Source organism: Diaporthe batatas (genome assembly GCF_019321695.1).
Source record: "Diaporthe batatas strain CRI 302-4 chromosome Unknown Contig00003, whole genome shotgun sequence".
Lineage (NCBI taxonomy): Eukaryota > Fungi > Ascomycota > Sordariomycetes > Diaporthales > Diaporthaceae > Diaporthe > Diaporthe batatas.
This window is the reverse complement of record NW_025408550.1, coordinates 7400575-7417686: the sequence shown is the minus strand read 5'-3', so window position 1 is coordinate 7417686 and position 17112 is coordinate 7400575. Positions and strand designations below refer to the sequence as shown.

General features: G+C 38.8%; 5 protein-coding genes across 5 annotated transcripts; 3 read left to right on the top strand and 2 right to left on the bottom strand.

Moving 5' to 3' along the window:
• Nucleotides 1–1807: 1807 nt before the first annotated feature.
• Nucleotides 1808–3382, top strand: KVR01_003080 (uncharacterized protein; the record flags this gene model as incomplete). The annotated part of the gene is made up of 6 exons (XM_044784013.1): nt 1808–1905; nt 2010–2129; nt 2190–2243; nt 2334–2634; nt 2719–2763; nt 2954–3382. 6 exons carry the CDS (start codon nt 1808–1810, stop codon nt 3380–3382), a joined length of 1047 nt encoding a protein of 348 aa, XP_044648095.1.
• A 201-nt stretch (nt 3383–3583) lies between these two features.
• KVR01_003258 (uncharacterized protein) lies at nt 3584–4559 on the bottom strand. The gene is made up of 3 exons (XM_044786851.1): nt 4074–4559; nt 3872–3963; nt 3584–3764 (listed from the first exon to the last, which is right to left on the bottom strand). Exons 1-3 carry the CDS (start codon nt 4474–4476, stop codon nt 3585–3587), a joined length of 675 nt encoding a protein of 224 aa, XP_044648273.1. The 5' UTR covers nt 4477–4559; the 3' UTR covers nt 3584.
• A 206-nt stretch (nt 4560–4765) lies between these two features.
• On the bottom strand, nt 4766–6231 carry KVR01_003503 (uncharacterized protein). The gene is made up of 2 exons (XM_044781867.1): nt 6083–6231; nt 4766–6013 (listed from the first exon to the last, which is right to left on the bottom strand). Exon 2 carries the CDS (start codon nt 5925–5927, stop codon nt 5127–5129), a length of 801 nt encoding a protein of 266 aa, XP_044648518.1. The 5' UTR covers nt 5928–6013; nt 6083–6231; the 3' UTR covers nt 4766–5126.
• Nucleotides 6232–6311: 80 nt separating this feature from the next.
• Nucleotides 6312–8927, top strand: KVR01_002695 (uncharacterized protein). The gene is made up of 2 exons (XM_044786587.1): nt 6312–8502; nt 8557–8927. The coding sequence occupies exons 1-2, from the start codon at nt 6793–6795 to the stop codon at nt 8890–8892; spliced, it is 2046 nt and encodes a 681-aa protein (XP_044647710.1). The 5' UTR covers nt 6312–6792; the 3' UTR covers nt 8893–8927.
• Nucleotides 8928–15628: 6701 nt separating this feature from the next.
• On the top strand, nt 15629–16749 carry KVR01_002046 (uncharacterized protein). The gene is made up of 4 exons (XM_044787125.1): nt 15629–15799; nt 15875–16092; nt 16166–16258; nt 16354–16749. Exons 1-4 carry the CDS (start codon nt 15740–15742, stop codon nt 16523–16525), a joined length of 543 nt encoding a protein of 180 aa, XP_044647061.1. The 5' UTR covers nt 15629–15739; the 3' UTR covers nt 16526–16749.
• Nucleotides 16750–17112: the final 363 nt, after the last annotated feature.

Genomic DNA, 17112 nt, shown 5'->3' with positions numbered 1-17112 from the left:
GTTAAGGAATTATGCTTAATTTAAAGAAAATTAAAATTTATAAAACTCTTAAATTTAAATTTAAGAGCTTCGCTTCAAATTTAATTCCTTTAAAGAGAAAATATTAAAAGGTTTAAAAGGTTTAAATAAAATTAAAAATTAAATAAAGTTATAATAATATAATATAATTAAATAAAAATTTAGTTATAAAATTATAATTATAAATTTTTAACTTTATATTTAAAAAAATTTATTTAAGTATAATTTAATAATTATTTAATTAAATTATAAGTAATAAAATTAAAAACTTTAACTTTAATTTAAAAACTTATTAATTAATTTAATTATATACTTTTATATTTATTATATAAAACTTTTATAATTATTTTATAATTTATATTTATAATATTATTTATTATAAAGAAAATATTATTTATATTAATATATTAAGAATTAAAAGTATTATAAATTATAAATTAATTTTTATATTAATAAATATTATATTAAAATAATTATATAATTAATTTATAAAATTAAAATATAATTTTTAAATAAAATAATTATATTTTATTATTTAAGTTTATAATATTAATATAATTTTTAAAAAGTTTAAAAGATTATTAATTAAATAAAGATTAATTAAATAAAAGTAAGTAAAATAAAAGTTAATAAAATAAAAGGTAATTAAAAAGTTCTAATTATAATTTTTTAAAATTTATATTTTAAAAAATAAATAATTGTATAATTATTTTTAAATTTTATATAATATAAAATTTATTAAATCTTCTTTAAATTTAATTAAGTAGGGCTAAAAAGTAGAAGTTTATATAGGAAAGGTGGGCGGAATTAGGGGGTGGGTGGAATCTAGGCCGCCTATGTTGTACCTACCTAGGTACTGTATGGAAGGTTATGAAGATATGTACTTACTATGGAGTATTAGGTCGGTCGGCTTGTCCAGCTAGTATCCACCTTCCCGAAGTCCCGAGGCCTGTACACTAGTAACGGAAAACTCTTTTTTTTTTTGTAATAAGTGGATCTGCGGAAGGACATCAGCATAAATGGGGCCGTGGAGACACCGAAGTCCCTATCTTCCGCAAGGCTGGCCCTAAGCCTTCCGCTGCCAACGGCGAGGAATGTCCGCATGAGTTCCTAAGTAGGTAGTTGTCGAGGAACACCATTGACTCAGTGTAGAAGCTAAAACGCATGTAAAGTATGTATCAGAAGATTTGAGGAGCCGCGTTGACTTGTTTGATTAAGCCAGTAGATCACGCTGCGCAATTCCTTATGTCGACGCCAAGACCTCACGATGGTGCCCGACCAGGTATCAGCTCGCTTAGGGCCCGGCCCCATACGGCGACCCTTCCGGCCCTTGTGGATCTGGCGATACGCAATGGCACGACTTCCAGTCATCCTCTGGGCCGGTTTACGTGGCTTGGCCAGGCCATAAACCTAGGTGAGCGCCGTCAATCGACAGCCCGACTTGAAAAGATGGCCGCGCAGCTTTCAAAGCTTCCCTCAGGTCTTCAATCTCAATCATTTTCATGCCTCGGGGCCCGTTCTCCTGAAGATGGAAAAAGGGCAGACTGTTGCAATGAGCGGGCCTGGGGTCCTTTCTTCAGATTCCTCAGTGACGGTAGAGCTAGAGAGGAAAGCTGCCCCAGACCGAGTCATACAAGCCCTCCAAGTCCTAGGTTCCTTCTTTTTATATTTCAATACCTGGGGCGTTGTTTCCAGTTTCGGAAGCTACCAGAGCTACTACGAAGAAACTCTCTTGAAGCAAGCCAGCTCTTTCCAGGTCTCTACTATCGGCTCCGTGCAAAGCTTTTTGATGGTTTTCCTCGGGTTTATTGCTGGGCCTGTATTCGACAAAGGCCACTTAACCCTCCTCCTCAGGACGGGTTCTATTCTAATTCTTGCCGGGACAATGTACGCACTCCCCACCCTGTTCCAGTTACTGAGCCACCATTGCACTTTGGGACGTCCTAAAAACCTCCATTCAGACTTCGTAGCAGACCATTAACATTTTCTAGCATGCAGGGGCTGTCTTCCGAGTACTGGCATCTGTTTCTTTCCCAAGGAATTTGCATAGGAACTGGAATGGGTCTCCTAGCTGTCCCGAGCGTCGCCATACCATCGGCATGGTTTACCACGTAATGCTAACTTTCTCTCATACATTATTCCTGGGAGAAAGTATGCTAAATATTAGACAGGACCAAGCTCTTTCTAGCAAATGGCATCGTCGTGAGCGCCAGTGGCTTCGGAGGGTAGGTTCATCAACCGTCCACAACAATACTAGAGGGCCATCAGAGCAGCCAAGGTGTATGATTGTTGCTGATCATGACCGCATTGCGCAGAGTCGTCTATCCTATTATGATTCGCTCTCTCATCCCCATCATTGGCTTCAAGTATACAAGTTTGAGCGTGGCATTAGTCATCCTCCTCACCCTGGGCGTATCGAACATTATACTACATCAGCCTACGGCCCCGAAAGCGAAACGTGCGTTCTTTGAAAAGTCTGCTTTAAAAGATGCGCCATATGTTTTATTCGTTCTTGGATGTATGCTCTCGTTCCTGGGTATATACACAACTTTCTTCTACCTAGCTAGCTACGCTGTCCATGAAGGAATCACTACTAAGACCACTGCATCGTACTTTGTTTCAAGTGAGTACCATCATTTTTTCTTCATGGATTCTGATTTCTAGCACTCCACGGTGTTGAGGAACGTGTTGCTTTGAAAGCCGAAGCAGGCCACTGACATGTACTTAGTACTTAACGGAGCCTCGGTAAGCAGCCTTCGGATGCAATATGAGCCCCTTTTCCAAGAAACATATTTTGTTTCCCCCGGTCTTACACCTCGGAAACTCCTCCGGCTGCAGCTTCTGAACCAGGCTCCCGCCGAGCCGTGGTCCACGCGTTCTTATTACATATATATCTTCTGGCTCTGGGTATTGATAACTAACAAAAAAACGTCAGATTTTTGGTCGAATGCTTCCCAATATACCCTCCCTTACTCTGCATCTGGGGCCTTTAAATATGATGATTACATCGGTTGTATCAATGGCGGTTATTGTACTCACTTTCAACACCCACCTAAACCCTGCCGGTCTGCTAGTCTTGATCGTGCTCTATGGCTTCTTCACTGGGGCCTTCTTCACGCTGCAGCCGACTATTTTTGCGCGGCTCACTGATGACCCTGGTCGTATTGGTACAAGAACTGGGATGGCGTCGACCGTTTGCAGCTTCGGGCTTTTGCTTGGCGCACCGTCTGCAGGGGCTTTGTGGAGAACATTTGGTTTCCATGCTAGCTGGGCCTGGAGTGGCGGTTCACTACTCTCAGGTGCGTTTGTGATGGTTGCTAGCAGGTGTATTGTAAGTAGGTGGAAACTATTAGCAAATGTATAGTTCCTATTGAAATACTACAACTACTTAAGTATGTAATCATGACCATGTATCTATCTCATCCAGACTACGCCGTAATGTTAGAGGGTGGCTGTACTAGTGTTCGTGAATAACATTGAGGCAGGCGCCGTAGACGCGCGAGATTGGGGGAGGGGGGGTGGAGGATGTTGCTTTCATTCAAAACAAATACTCCAGGTACCGGTAATTACTGACCAGCTTCATGCCTGGTCCTCCACTCGTCCTCTAGTATGCTAAATAGATACAAGTCATAGAATTGTCGATCATGCCAGTGGCATTGCCTTTGCTTGCCGTCCAATTGAAATCCCGCCTTCTGGTAACATCTGTGAGCCCTCTTATTGTACTCTACAGATCCCAGATGAACACTCTGCTACGTGTTAGCTATCTGGCACGGAGCCTCAAATGTTGCGCATTACTAGAACATTCCAAAACATAAAGTACGGGGAATTGCAGAAGGGGGAGGATTGTCCTCACATGCATGTTTGCCCTGCGAAACGCCCAGTCAACGGTCCAACAGATAGCCTCAGTGCCATAGCCGCTGTCTTGGTACGGTGCCGCAATAGCAACTCATGGTGATGTTAGTCCTGCTACGGATCCTAAAGTGTTGCGTTCTGTAACGTTCCAAAACATGAAAGACGAGGAACCGTAACAGCCTGAGGTAAAAAGGGGGACTCACTACCCATGGAGCAGGCACGATTGCTCGGATCCCGACCGTAAACGTTTGTAGAGACGTTGATCATACCGATGGGCTTGGGCTCTCTGTCCCCAGCACCACGGGATTTGTCAACATCTTTGCCCGAGGCGCTGCCCTCGAAATGTGTCTCGTTAGACCTCACATCTGGGCGAAGGCAAATCATCACGTCCATAAGAAAATCATTCTTTTTCTGTTTCTCAAACCATTCTTCGGGCTTTTCTTTTCTCGGAGGCTTCAGGAGCATAGGGCCGGACAGAGCTACGTTCACGGGATCGGTGTCGATGTGGTGAAACAAGAAGTCGTAGTCTTCCTGTTGGGTTGCGCGGAACACTAGGCGTTCTGAGCGCCAGACGCTCTCGAGGTCGCTGAGATATGATTCGGCCATGATGTGGTTAAACCAAAAAAGGGGCCTGAAAATCTGCCCTCAAATTCCTGTCTCGCCACAAACGATTAACTGCCTAGGTCCCGAGATAGGGGTCACAATGCGATGCGTCCCTACAAGTAAGCCAGGCCTGCCTCTGATGCAGAGGTTATCTCAGCGCATTGATACTCGTAGGATACTGCGGTTACGGGCCGGACCAACAGGGATGCCGTTCACACCAGAGGAGGTAAGTGCACATGTGTCCACTGTCAGCCAGTCATGGATTTGTATTCGACTTCTTATTAGTGGCCCGGTCTCAGTGAGTCATCGCCGAACGTGGACCCGACAGCTAATGCAGGCTCATCCGAGCTTGGCTTATCGTGGGTACCTGACCTGAGTACATACCTAGGCAGATTACGTGCCACGAGGGTCCCTAGCTGATGGATGTGCATATACGATAGTTGTGTGTGCCCAAGCACATAGACAGGTTTTCAATTCACGCGCAATCGCTGTTTCGCTTTTGCACCACGGTATTGACGCCTAGGGTAGGAAGACGATTGCTGAAGAAGCATGCCCACGCTGGATCCCCCAGTGGTCACGTCGTGGGTATTTCCACCGCGGGCACTGACCCAAGCATCACCTTTGCGCATTCTGTGCCAATATGATTGCATCCATCATGGTTTCTGCCTCACGCCGTCGACGAAGACGTCAAATTTCTCATTATAGAAGCACAAGCGTCCCTGGATAGCAGAACTCTCGGGTGTCGGATAGACATAGTACCACACAGCATCATCGACTTCAGTCTCTGCCACCTTGACGTTGTAATACGAGGCCTGTCCTTTGTAGGGACAGAAAGAAGTAGAATCACTCTCGCTCAACAGGTGCCAGTCTCTTACAGAAGTCGGCGGCAAATAGTAGCGCGTAGGTAGCATGGTCTCGTACAAAAACAAATTATTGGTGCTCTGGGCAATGACCGTGCCGTCAAGTTCGATCCTAATCTCGCGGGAAGAGGGAAGGATCTCGATACGCTTGTAAGGGTCCTTGGGGTGGCCTCCAAGAAGCTTCTCGTCTTCGGCAAACCAGTCTGCGCGGCAAGGATCAAAACCTGATGGGAGGGAACGTATGGCAAACCATGATGACTGACCTATGTCGGACACTTTGACCTTGACAAAGCCTTGGAGTGGACCCTTATCGTAGCCCTGCGCCTCAGCGGTGCCGGCCCCGGTGCGAATGGTCCCGAGCCAGAAGCCGTTGCTGTCTTGCCTCTCCTTGACGATCCTGGCCGGCCCTGCTGTCTTGCCTCTCCTTGACGATCCTGGCCGGCCCTGCTGCCATGTCGGTTTCCGGGATGTAGTAGTGCGGAACTGAGCAGCAGGTTTAGCTGGTACGGGAAGACACTGGCCAGCTGGGCCTGGTCGTACAATATGGATGCTCCCAGACGTATCTGGCACCCAGGCTATCGAAGATCCAGTCATGGCCCAGCAGCCCTCGGATGCGCCGGTTGGCAGGCTCTTGTTTGTGAGGGCCTTGATTCACGAGTCTGAGGCCCAGCTCGGCGGGACTTGAGAGGCAGGCGGGTCAGCAGGGCGCCGGGGATGTCTGGGAGTGTTGGGAGTGTTGGGAAACTCGCCTTGGTCTCGGAAGGGATGCCATGGTGGTGGTGTCTTGTCCTGGGAGCGACAAGATTTATGAGGTTGGTAAAGGGAGCTATTGCCTACCTACTTAAGTAGGTACCTAGGTACTTAGTAGGGAGGACGAGGCGAAAAGCGGGGCCATCAGACCCTGGCGCTGGTCACGTTCAGACGCGTCTTATTATTCCGTACTGACGGTTCGGTTGCGTCACCATCTCCACTCGGCCGGCCAATTCGCTCCGTAGCGGGGCGATCAGCACCGGCGTGCCGGGACCCCGCCTGTCCCAATGGGCTGGGCCGGGCTGGGCTGGCCTGCCCTGCCCTGCCCTGCCTGACCATGACTTTTGTTAGACTGCTTTGCTTAGCAGGCAGGCAGGCCAGACCGTCGCCTCGTTCGCCTCGCATGGTGACGCCTCTCTTTTCCCCCCTCTTCTTTCTTGTTCTTCTTGTCGTCGTCACTGCCATATTCCCTCGCTCGCCAGCAATGTCACTCGGTTCCCTCTGCGTCCCAGGAAAATGAACTGCTCCGGATCGTCATAAGTGCACACAGCCGCTAGCCCCGCTCCCCTTCCTCCCTCCCCCCTCCTCCCCCCATCCCTCAGCCCAAACCCAAACCCAGCGAACCGGCCTCGACACGGCACGGGCGACGCCTTCTCTCCCCTCCGACCCACCGACCGACACACCTACCTACCTACCTAGGCACTCAGCCATGCCTCAGGCTTCCTCCATCGCCCCAGCGGCCATGGCGACCTCTACCGCACACCCAGGAGGAAGAGGAGGCGGCGGCGGCGGCGGCCCCTCTTCGTCAACCTCGTCCCGCCCAGCCCCTGCTCGCCCCGTCCGGCTGACGTCTGCCGGCTCATTCCACGCCGGCGCCCCGATGCCCTCCTTCACCGGGCCCTACGACGCCGGCCGCGATGCAAAGCCCCCCGGGCGCAGGCGCACCTTCCTCGGCCATCTCAGCCAGATGCGACGCCACTCCACCTACAAGTACCACACCTTCCCCACCCAGCCGCCAAAGACCCCCAGCGATGCCCCCGACTCCAGCAACGCCAACTCGCCCTCGGAGGGGGAAGCCGCCCGCAGGAGAAGAGGGCACAGGCACACCACCAGCCGCGACAGCAACAGGGACGCCACCCCCCTCCCCCTCAGGCAACTCCTCCTCCTGGCACTGCTGAGCCTGGCCGAGCAGACCGCCCTCAACTCCATCGGCCCATACCTCCCCACCATGGTCGCTGCCTTCCCCGAGATACCGCCGGGCCAGGCCGGCTTGTACGTTGGCCTGCTTGCCTCCTCCTTCGCACTGGCTCAGCTCGTGACAAACTTCCTCTGGGGCTATCTTTCTGATCGCGTCGGGAGGAAGCCCATAATGCTCATCGGCACCGCCCTCCTGTGCATCTGCTTCGCCTTCTTCGGCTTCTGCGACACCTACTGGCACGTCCTGGCCGTCCACATTGCCATGGGGCTCCTCAACGGGAATGCCGCCGTCGTGCCCACCGTCCTGGGCGAGGTCACCGACCGGAGCAACCAGAGCAGGGCTTTTACGTGGTTGCCAGTAATGTATTCCCTCGGGGGAATCACAGGTCCGGCTCTGGGGGGCTTGCTCGTCCGAGACCCAGGCTCTGCCAGATGGCCCTTCCTTGCTCCCAACCTCATGTCCGCCGCCTTGCTCCTGGCCGCCGTAGTCGTCTTGGCCGTGTGGTTCCAAGAGACCCTTGACGAAGCTGACAGGAGACACGAGATCAAAGCCCTCGCCTGGCTTGAGAACCTCTGCATCTGCTCTTGTCTGCGTTCGGGAAACGGACGGCAACGTTTCAGGGGCACCACTTGGCCGACCTCCCCGACCGACGATGTGCTTCAGGAGGAGGACGATGGCGCTTACGATGGGCAAGCTGCCACGGGTGAGCAAGACGCGCTCGTCCACTCGGCGCCAGACCTCGAAGCACAGGCGTCGCCTCGGGATAACAAAGACAGTCCAGCCTCAGACCGGTCCGGCCTGCGGAAGTTGCTCAACTGGACCACCGTCAGCATCCTGCTCACCTACCTCATCTTCCAGGTCGCAAACATCTCTTTCAACAGTCTCTATCCCATCTTCGCCTCCGCACCGGCGCCCACGGGTCGCGAGCTTGGCCCTGGCGTCATCGGCGTTAGCATGAGCCTGGCGGGGCTGGTCACCATCCTGTTCCAGGTCTCCCTGTTTGAGCCCCTCAAGGCCCGTCTGGGCAACCTGGGCACGTTCAGACTGAGCCTCCTGGGGTTGGCTCTCTCCATGACCTTCATGCCGTTCGTGGGATATCGAGATGGCAATGCTCCATTTGGCTGGGCTTCGGGCAGGTCGTGGTTGCTGGTTGAGCTGGGCGTCATACTCGTGCTCAAGAACTTGAGTGCCGTGGGCGGGCTGAGCTGTGTTCTACTTCTTGTAAGTTTCAAGAGTCCACGGCATGCCTCGACGTCTTGGTGCTGACTACTATAGATAACCAACTCTGCCCCTGCGCATGAAACTCTCGGCTCGCTCAACGGTATAGCCCAGACCCTGTCAGCAGCAGGCCGATCGTTTGGGCCATTCGCATCTGGGGGCCTATTTACGTTGTCGATGCGCTTACATCACAAAGGCGAGTTGCTCGCCTGGGGCGTGTTCGGCGGCATCGCCCTCGTCGGATGGGGCTGGACACTCTTCATAAGGGCCGGAAGGCTCGAGAGTGATGATTACCTAGGCGGTGATAACACCGACTATAGTAATAGCGATCACCTCAGTGAGAACTCGGAGGGGGAAGCAGGATATACCGGTATTAATAATAGGAGAATCTAAGAGAATAATCTTAATATAATAAGAATAAAATAAAAATAAAATAAAAATAATAATAATAATAAATTAATATATATATATAAATTATTTATATATTTTTTAATTTTATTATTTAATTAAAATTAAATAATATTAAAATTAAATAATTTAAATTTTAAAAAAATAAAATATTTTATAATAAATTTATAATTATTTAAAATATTATTATTATTAAAAATATTTTTATATTAATATATTAAATTATATTTAATTAATTTAAATTAATATTATTAATTTAAATTTAAATTAATTATTAAAAATTAAAATTATTATAAATTATAAATTAATTTAATATTAATAAATATTATTATATAAAAATATTAAATTTATTATATAATTTAAATAAATTAAATAATTTAAATAAAATAAATAAATAAAATTATTATTTTTAAAAGTTTTAATATTTATTTTATAAATAAATATTTATTTAATAAATTTAAAAATTATTAATTTTATAAAAATATTAAAAATAATTATTTAATTTATTATATTATTAAATTAAAATATAATATTTTAATAAAATTATTATATTTTATTATTATTTTAAATTTATAATTTTAATAATTTATAAATAAAAATAAAAATTATTAATAAATAAATATATAATTATATAAAATTAAACTTTTATTTTAAAAATATTATTATTATTTAAAATAATTAATATATTATTTTTAAAAAATTAAAAATATAAATTAAATTTAAATTAAATTAAATTTATATAAAAGTTTTAAATAAATAAAATTATTATATTAAATAAATTATATTTTTATAATAATATTTTTATTTTTATATAATATATTAAAAGAATTTATTTATTTATTTATTTATTAATTTATTTATTTATTTTAAATTATTTAAATAATTAATTAAATAAATATATTTTATATTTTTAATTTATTTTTATAATATTTAAATAAAATATATTTTAATAATTTTTTTAATATAAAATTAAAGGATTTATAATTATAATTTTTAATTAATTTTTATTTAATTAATTTTTTATTATAATTTAATTTAATTTAATTTAATTTAATTTAATTTTTTAAATTATATAAATATTTTTATTTTTATAAATATAAATATTAAATTAAAATTTTAAATTTAAATTTAAAATTTTTATAAATTTTAATTTCTTTTAAATTAAAGTTATAATTTTTAATTTTAAAAATATATTAATTATTTTAAATATTAATAATTCTTTTAAAAATAAAAATTTATTTTATATAATTATAAATTTAATTATTAATAATTATTTTATAAAATTATAAAATTATAAATTTAAATATATAATAATAAAATATAAGTATTTTATTTAGATTATTTTTAATTTAATAAATTATATAATAAAATTAATAAATAAATATTTATTTATAAAATAAAATTAAAATTTTAAAAATAATAATTTTATTTTATTTATTTTAATTAATTTATTTAAATTATATAATAAATTTAATATTTATATATAATATTTATTAATATTAAATTAAAAGTTTATAATTTATAATAATTTTAATTTTTAATAAATTAATTTATATTAAAATTAATAATATTAATTTAAATTAATTAAATATAATTTAATATATTAATATAAAAATATTTTTAATAATAAATAATATTATAAATATAAATTATAAAATTATTATAAAAGGTTTTATATAATAAATTTAATTAAATTAATTTTTAAAAATATATTATATTTTATTTTTAAAATTTTAATTATTTATTTTAATTTAATAATAAAATTAAAAATATAAATAATTTATATATTTAAATATTAATTAAATATTTAAATATTAATTAAATATTAAAATATTAAAAAATATAATTTTTTATTTTTAATTTTAATTTTTAATATTTAATTAATATTTAAATATATATAAATTTAAAATTAAAAATATATTAAAAATATTAAAATATTAAAAATATTAAAATATTAAATAAAGTTTAAAAAATTTATATTAAAAAATATAAAAATTTAAAAATTTCAATTAAATATATAATTTAATATAAATTTTATATTTAAATCTTTATATTAAATAAATAATTTAAAAATTAAATAAATAAATATAATAATTAAATAAGTAAATATTAATTTTAATTTTATAATATTTATATTAATTTTAAATTATTATTTTAAATTTTATTTAAATAAAAATATAATTATTTATATAATTAATTAAAATAAAACTTTTAAATAAAATAAATAATTAATAAAAGAAATAATAATATATTATAAAATAAAATAATTAATTAATTAAATATTAATAATTAATAATTTAAATTTAAATTTATTTATTAAAATAATTTAAATTTAAATAATTAATAAAATATTAATTTAAAATTTTTTAAAATATTTAAATTAAATAAATTATAATTATATATTTAATAATAATTTTAAATAATTTTATATTTTAATTAAAAATTATTTTATTAATAAATTTTTAATTAATTAAAAATAAAAGTTTTAATTTTAAAAATTAAAAATTATTAATAAAATAATAAATTATAATAAATTAATTATTATAATTTATAAAATTAATAATTTTATATATATATATATATATTAAATTTAATTAATAAAATTTAATTAATTTAATAAAATATTTTTATATTTATTAAATAAAATTTTAATTATTAATAATATATATTATATTAAATAAAATTTTAATTATTAATAATATATATTATATTAAATAATTATTTTTATATAAATTAAATTAATTAATAATAAAATAATTAAATATAAATTAATTAAAAGTTTAATTATAAAATTTTAATTTTATATTTAAAAGTTTAATATATATATATTAATTTTAATTAAAAATTATATTTAAAATTTATATTTAAAATTTATTAATTATTAATATTAATTTTTTATTTTAAATTTTAAATTAAAATACATAATTAAATTTATAAATTTAAAATAAATTAATTTTATTATATTATAAATAAAATTATAAAATAATTATTTATTTTAATTAAATTTAAATATATAAATAAAATAATAAATATAAATTATAAAATTATAAAATAATTTAAAAATATAATTTTTAATTAAAATATATTTATATATTATTATAAAAATTTATTTTAATTTTAAATTAATTAAAATTATAAAATTAAAATATTATAATTTAAAAATTTTATTTAAAAATATAATTTTAATTTAAAATTATAATATTATAAATAATTATTTATAAAATAATTTATTTAAATTAATTAATTAATTTTATTTTATTTAAAAGTTTTAAATTTTATATAAATTAAAAGTTTATTATTTAAAATTATTTTTATTTATAATATTAATAAATTTTAATAAATTTTAAATAAAAATATAATAATATAAATTAATAAATATTAAATTTTAAATTATAAAATAATTTATATTTATAATTTTTAATTAAAATATTTTTATATAATATTATAAAAATTTATTTTATATATTTTATTATTTAAATTTATTTTTAATAATTTTATTTATAATAAATTATTTTTAATTTAAATATTATATTTTAATTTAATAATATAATAAATTTAATAATTATTTTTAAAAAATTAAAAAATAATAAAAATAATAACTTTATATATAAAAATATTAAATTAAATAAATTATAGTTTATAATAATTTAAATTTTAATTAATAAAATTTAATATATTAATAAAAAATTATTAATTAATAATAAATAATATTATAAAGAATTATTTTTAAAAATAATTTTTTATATTTTATAATTTTAATTATTTATTTTAATTTTATAATAAATTAAAAATATATAAATAATTTATAATAATATTTTAAAATTTATTTAATTAAATTTAAAATTTAAAATATTTTATTATAATTTTATACTTTTTTATAATATTAAAAAGAATTTATATATAATATTATAAATTATATTAATATTAAAAATATTTATTATATTATATTTTAAAATTATTAATTATTTATTTATAATAAAGTTAAATAAAATTTATAAAAATATATTTATAGAAATAATAAAAAAGAAGTATTAATTTAAGTTATATATTAAATATATTATAAATCTATATATTTAGATAGGTATACTTAGTTATATACCTAGCTATAGCCGGAGAGGGGTGTGGTAACGGTGTCACCCGAAAGAGGAGGGAGGGGAGCTGTTTTCTGTTAAGGTGTATGGGAGTTAGAGAGAAGCACCTGCCCTATTGCCTACCTACTTAAGTAGGTACGTACAGAAGAGGCATTCCGAAACCCACTGACAGATCTTGGCAGGGGTGGCAGTGTATCTCTCGTGTGTCTCAGCCCTACCCGCTGCTCAGCCCCTTCTTGGACTTTTGAGGCTGTCCTAGCGCAGAAAGCATGGAACCTTTGTCCGTACAAGGGGGGAGGAGGAAGCAAGTGATAATACGTGACTAGTAATACCGGAGGGCTTCACTGCCTACTTGGGGCGACCGGCTGATGTAAACGTGCAGCATGGTTCGGATCGGATGCATCCTTCGGCCCCCGGAATCGCACCGGTCTAGAACGTCAGCCCTACAAAAGACAAATTGGCGAGTGCAGATCCAAGCGTCGGGTGACTGTGGCTGTGAGGCTCAACTGACACCCCAGGCGTAAATATTCTCATATCTGTTTAGTGTTCTTCAGTCTATGGGTGTTCCTGTGCACGGGCTCATTGCTTTTATGTTCTTGAAAGAGGTCCCAAGATGCAGGGATCCATACGGCATGCGTCTATGGAGAGGCATTGGGATCACTGCAGCCAAGCTCCAGGGCTGGTTGTCGAACAGTCCCTGTAAGATGGCGGGTGGACTGCAAGTCATCACTTTCCCAAGAACCTGGGGATTCTGTGCTCCGAGGCAGCCTACCTGGGGCGGGTATGTTGACGCAATCACTCACGCGTTGAATGTTACCGTGGGATTTCTACCGTTCCGGCGAGGAGACGTGGAAAGAATGACGAATTACGTAGTTGGAGAGGCCATGACGCAAACTAAAATCTCATCACACAGATCTCGGGGCCGTTCAGGCGGCCACTCCGGGATGTCATGAGCCTTGTCATGCATCCTAGACCAATAAACGCAATCTCACAGAGTATCCTCAAAACCTTGGCTCTGCCCCTCGACTGTCTGCTGGGTGTAATCCGAGAGCTCGGAACACTTGGCTGGCGACGCTAGCTGGAAGTATGCATCCTTATGCAAGTTCGATGCGGGCTCCTGCAGCCCTATAGGGCTGGCTGCCGTGCTGCGGTGACAGGGACTATACCGCCATTTCATTAGTAAACACAGTCCCAAAATATATCCGTCTTATAATCATGTTTCCAACCAATAGTGCCACTGTCTCGGCTCCGAGTCATATAGGAAAGTGGGATGCGATAGCCAAGGCCAGCATGTCACGGTTTTTTGCCCCACTTTCAGAACGGAGCGACACTGGGGAGGGCAGGATTTGTCGATGCTAAGTTAGATCTGGCAAATGCTTTGCATTGCTAATAGGCTTGCTGCCTGTGGACCTCGGTACCACTCCATCCTGCTGACAGCTTGAGGTCCTGCTTTCTCGTGTGCTCAATCAAACGAGGCATGCCATCGTCAATTCCACCCGTTACAGCTTCACTGGATTATGCACCCAGGTAGCGGAGGATATCTGGCGCGAAAAGCTTGTCCCGTGTACTCCGATTAGTGCAGAGTTACTTTTCCTCTGCATTTGTTGTGTTGTTTAGTGTTTGGTCAGGCTCGCTCAAAGTCTTTGGACAGATGCTTCCGCAGACACAGTTACAGCCCTCCACCCCCTTCCGTCCCCAACAAGATGCTCGAGTGGGCACTTGAATACTGCCAGATCCTCGCCCACGGCGTGCTTCTGCATACGCAACCCTTCACCAGTTGGGAAGGCGCTCCTTTGTGGGCACAAGCAATGGCCCACATTTCAGCTGTTTTGGATTTCTGGAATTTCAAGTCGCTAAGCAACCAACCAGTGGGCTTGTCAAGCTGGCAGCTCCGGTGGTAGACACCGGCTGAGCCTCAGTTCAGGAGTGGGCCGCCACACCAAGTCCGGAGTTCAGCCGCACTGATTCCATCGCTTTAGACTGGTCCGTAAGGTATTGGCTCGGGTTTCAGCTTTCTTTGCAGTAAGTTCTTGAGGTCAAGAGCTTCGTGTGGCCGTCTATTCAGTTGATGAATCCTGCGACCCACATTCCTCGAAGTCCTGATAAGTCGCAGTCTGGCCTGTGTAATCACGCTATGCCACTGCATATGTGCACATGTGGACCTCAGTCCCCATCCCTCCAGCAGCATATAAGCCCGGAATACCCGCCTGTTGCTCAGAAACTTGTTCTAGTGTTAAGCACGGATTTCACGGCTGTACTTAGCCTTTTTGGGACGTTGACTTGCATATGGCAGCAACAAACACAGGTACAAAGCATGACACTATATACTACCCATTGGCAGTGTATTTTCGGCTCTCACCGGTGTCCATTGCACATACCACCCCCCAGCCACGTACCTCAAGTGCTGCGTCGGGAAAGCCTCATCACGCTCACGTTGTCATCATAGGTCATACGGGATGATCTCGAGGTGCACAGGCAGGCAGACACCGGCGGAGCCGCGAACCTGAACTCTAGCGGTGACGCGGAGACAGCGAACGCGAACAGCACAGCACAGCAAACTGTCCTAGATATAAATCTGTCTTCCGGTGTATACCTGTTTCTCGCCGACAGGTGTCTGAATAAGCGGATCGCTTGTGTTCATCTTAGATTCCCAATACCCAGTCCCATTTGCAGACCATTTCAGTTCTAGCTTTTAGTCACGAGAGCTAAATATCGAGGGGCGAGATCTCTGTCAAGAAAACATGTCTTCTTCACGCTCAGGTCGATCATCCCACGGGCACAAAAAGGAAAGGGGTGCTCAGGTACGATGCGCTGATCCCATCCGCCCTTTCCCCATAGCAGAGCACAGGCGCTAAAGCATCTTGTCGGAGTCCCAGCGGCCCATACGGCGGATAATCGAGTCACTCCAGTCGCACGCCGTCAATACCCTCACCGAACTCGTGAGAGTCGAGCGGATAGCAGCGACATGTGACGAGAGTGATGCTGTGGCGTTCCAGGGTCCAATGACGGAGGCATGGAGCTACTATGTCAGCAGTAACCAGTTCCTCACTGAGCTGAGAGGACTCACGAGAAATTACCCGTTCTGCGGGGACATGTCAGTGCTGCTCTTTTCTCGGGATGATAGATGCCAACCCGTCTTTTATATCTTGGTGACTGATACATACCAGCGTGACCGACGCACAGATGAGGGTACGCAGTGATCCAGAAAGCAATCGCAGCTGGAACATGGCCTGGCTGTGCCTTCAAAAGATTGTTAATGAGTGAGCTGATTTGTCCCCCAGACCTTGGGATTCGAAGCTCCCCCAAGGTCACCCTTGGCGACGGTTCCTGAAGTCGGCTAACAGGGGGCCTCCAGCAACCTTGTAGCTACGTATGCTGCCATAGAAGCTATGAGGCCGGAGATGTGGGGTGGGCGTGAGCCTTCTCCAGAAGAGGCAGACCAGCTGGCTCAGTGCTTTGAATTCGAGTGGAACAATGCCGTTACCACCATGTTGCGCCACTGGTCTGTGACCCCGACTTGGTACTGATACTGAGGTTGGCACAGCTGGCTGTTGGCCGCCCGGGCGGCAATACTCAGCTACCATACCTAGGTAGTCAGCCAGAGGGAAAATGGATGCACCCACGTCCTTATAGGTGTAGATTTGATACTTAAACCGATTGGCAGACTAAGCTAGGGTTTCCAACTCTCCCCCTAGGATCGCAGAGCTAGATATAATAAAGGAATACTAGCTAGGTCTAGCTTCTTACTCTACCTACTTAAGTTCTTCTCCTTTACTATAACTACCTTATTTATTTATTTTTTTCTTTTCTTTCTTACTTTAACTTAAAGTTAAACTTAAAAGTAAGATATATAATAACTTTTATTAAATAGTTTTAAGAATAAATATTTAGGTTTATAACTAATTACTTAAAAAAAATATACTTATATCTCTAAAGGTGTAGGTTTAATACTTAAGCGGTTAGCAGACTAAGCTAGTGTTTCTAACTACCATATGCCTAGATGGGAACCTTGGAACCTCAGAACCCAAGTGCGGCTATGCAGGGTTGAGTGAATGATGGTGTTTGTCACATGGGGAACTGATTCGAGGGTTAGGGGTGCGTACAAGCTGCTGCA

What these genes read in the sequence shown, in the direction of transcription:
- KVR01_003258 (XM_044786851.1), bottom strand. Translation starts at nt 4,476, where the DNA reads ATGGCCGAATCATATCTCAGCGACCTCGAGAGCGTCTGGCGCTCAGAA. An exon ending in TCGTGCCTGCTCCATGGGTA is followed by an intron (nt 3,964 to 4,073) that starts GTGAGTCCCCCT and finishes CATCACCATGAG; the next exon opens with TTGCTATTGCGGCACCGTAC. An exon ending in TTCGCAGGGCAAACATGCAT is followed by an intron (nt 3,765 to 3,871) that starts GTGAGGACAATC and finishes AACACGTAGCAG; the next exon opens with AGTGTTCATCTGGGATCTGT.
- KVR01_003503 (XM_044781867.1), bottom strand. Translation starts at nt 5,927, where the DNA reads ATGACTGGATCTTCGATAGCCTGGGTGCCAGATACGTCTGGGAGCATC.
- KVR01_002695 (XM_044786587.1), top strand. Translation starts at nt 6,793, where the DNA reads ATGCCTCAGGCTTCCTCCATCGCCCCAGCGGCCATGGCGACCTCTACC. An exon ending in TGAGCTGTGTTCTACTTCTT is followed by an intron (nt 8,503 to 8,556) that starts GTAAGTTTCAAG and finishes TGACTACTATAG; the next exon opens with ATAACCAACTCTGCCCCTGC.
- KVR01_002046 (XM_044787125.1), top strand. Translation starts at nt 15,740, where the DNA reads ATGTCTTCTTCACGCTCAGGTCGATCATCCCACGGGCACAAAAAGGAA. An exon ending in AAAAGGAAAGGGGTGCTCAG is followed by an intron (nt 15,800 to 15,874) that starts GTACGATGCGCT and finishes TCGGAGTCCCAG; the next exon opens with CGGCCCATACGGCGGATAAT. An exon ending in TACCCGTTCTGCGGGGACAT is followed by an intron (nt 16,093 to 16,165) that starts GTCAGTGCTGCT and finishes GATACATACCAG; the next exon opens with CGTGACCGACGCACAGATGA.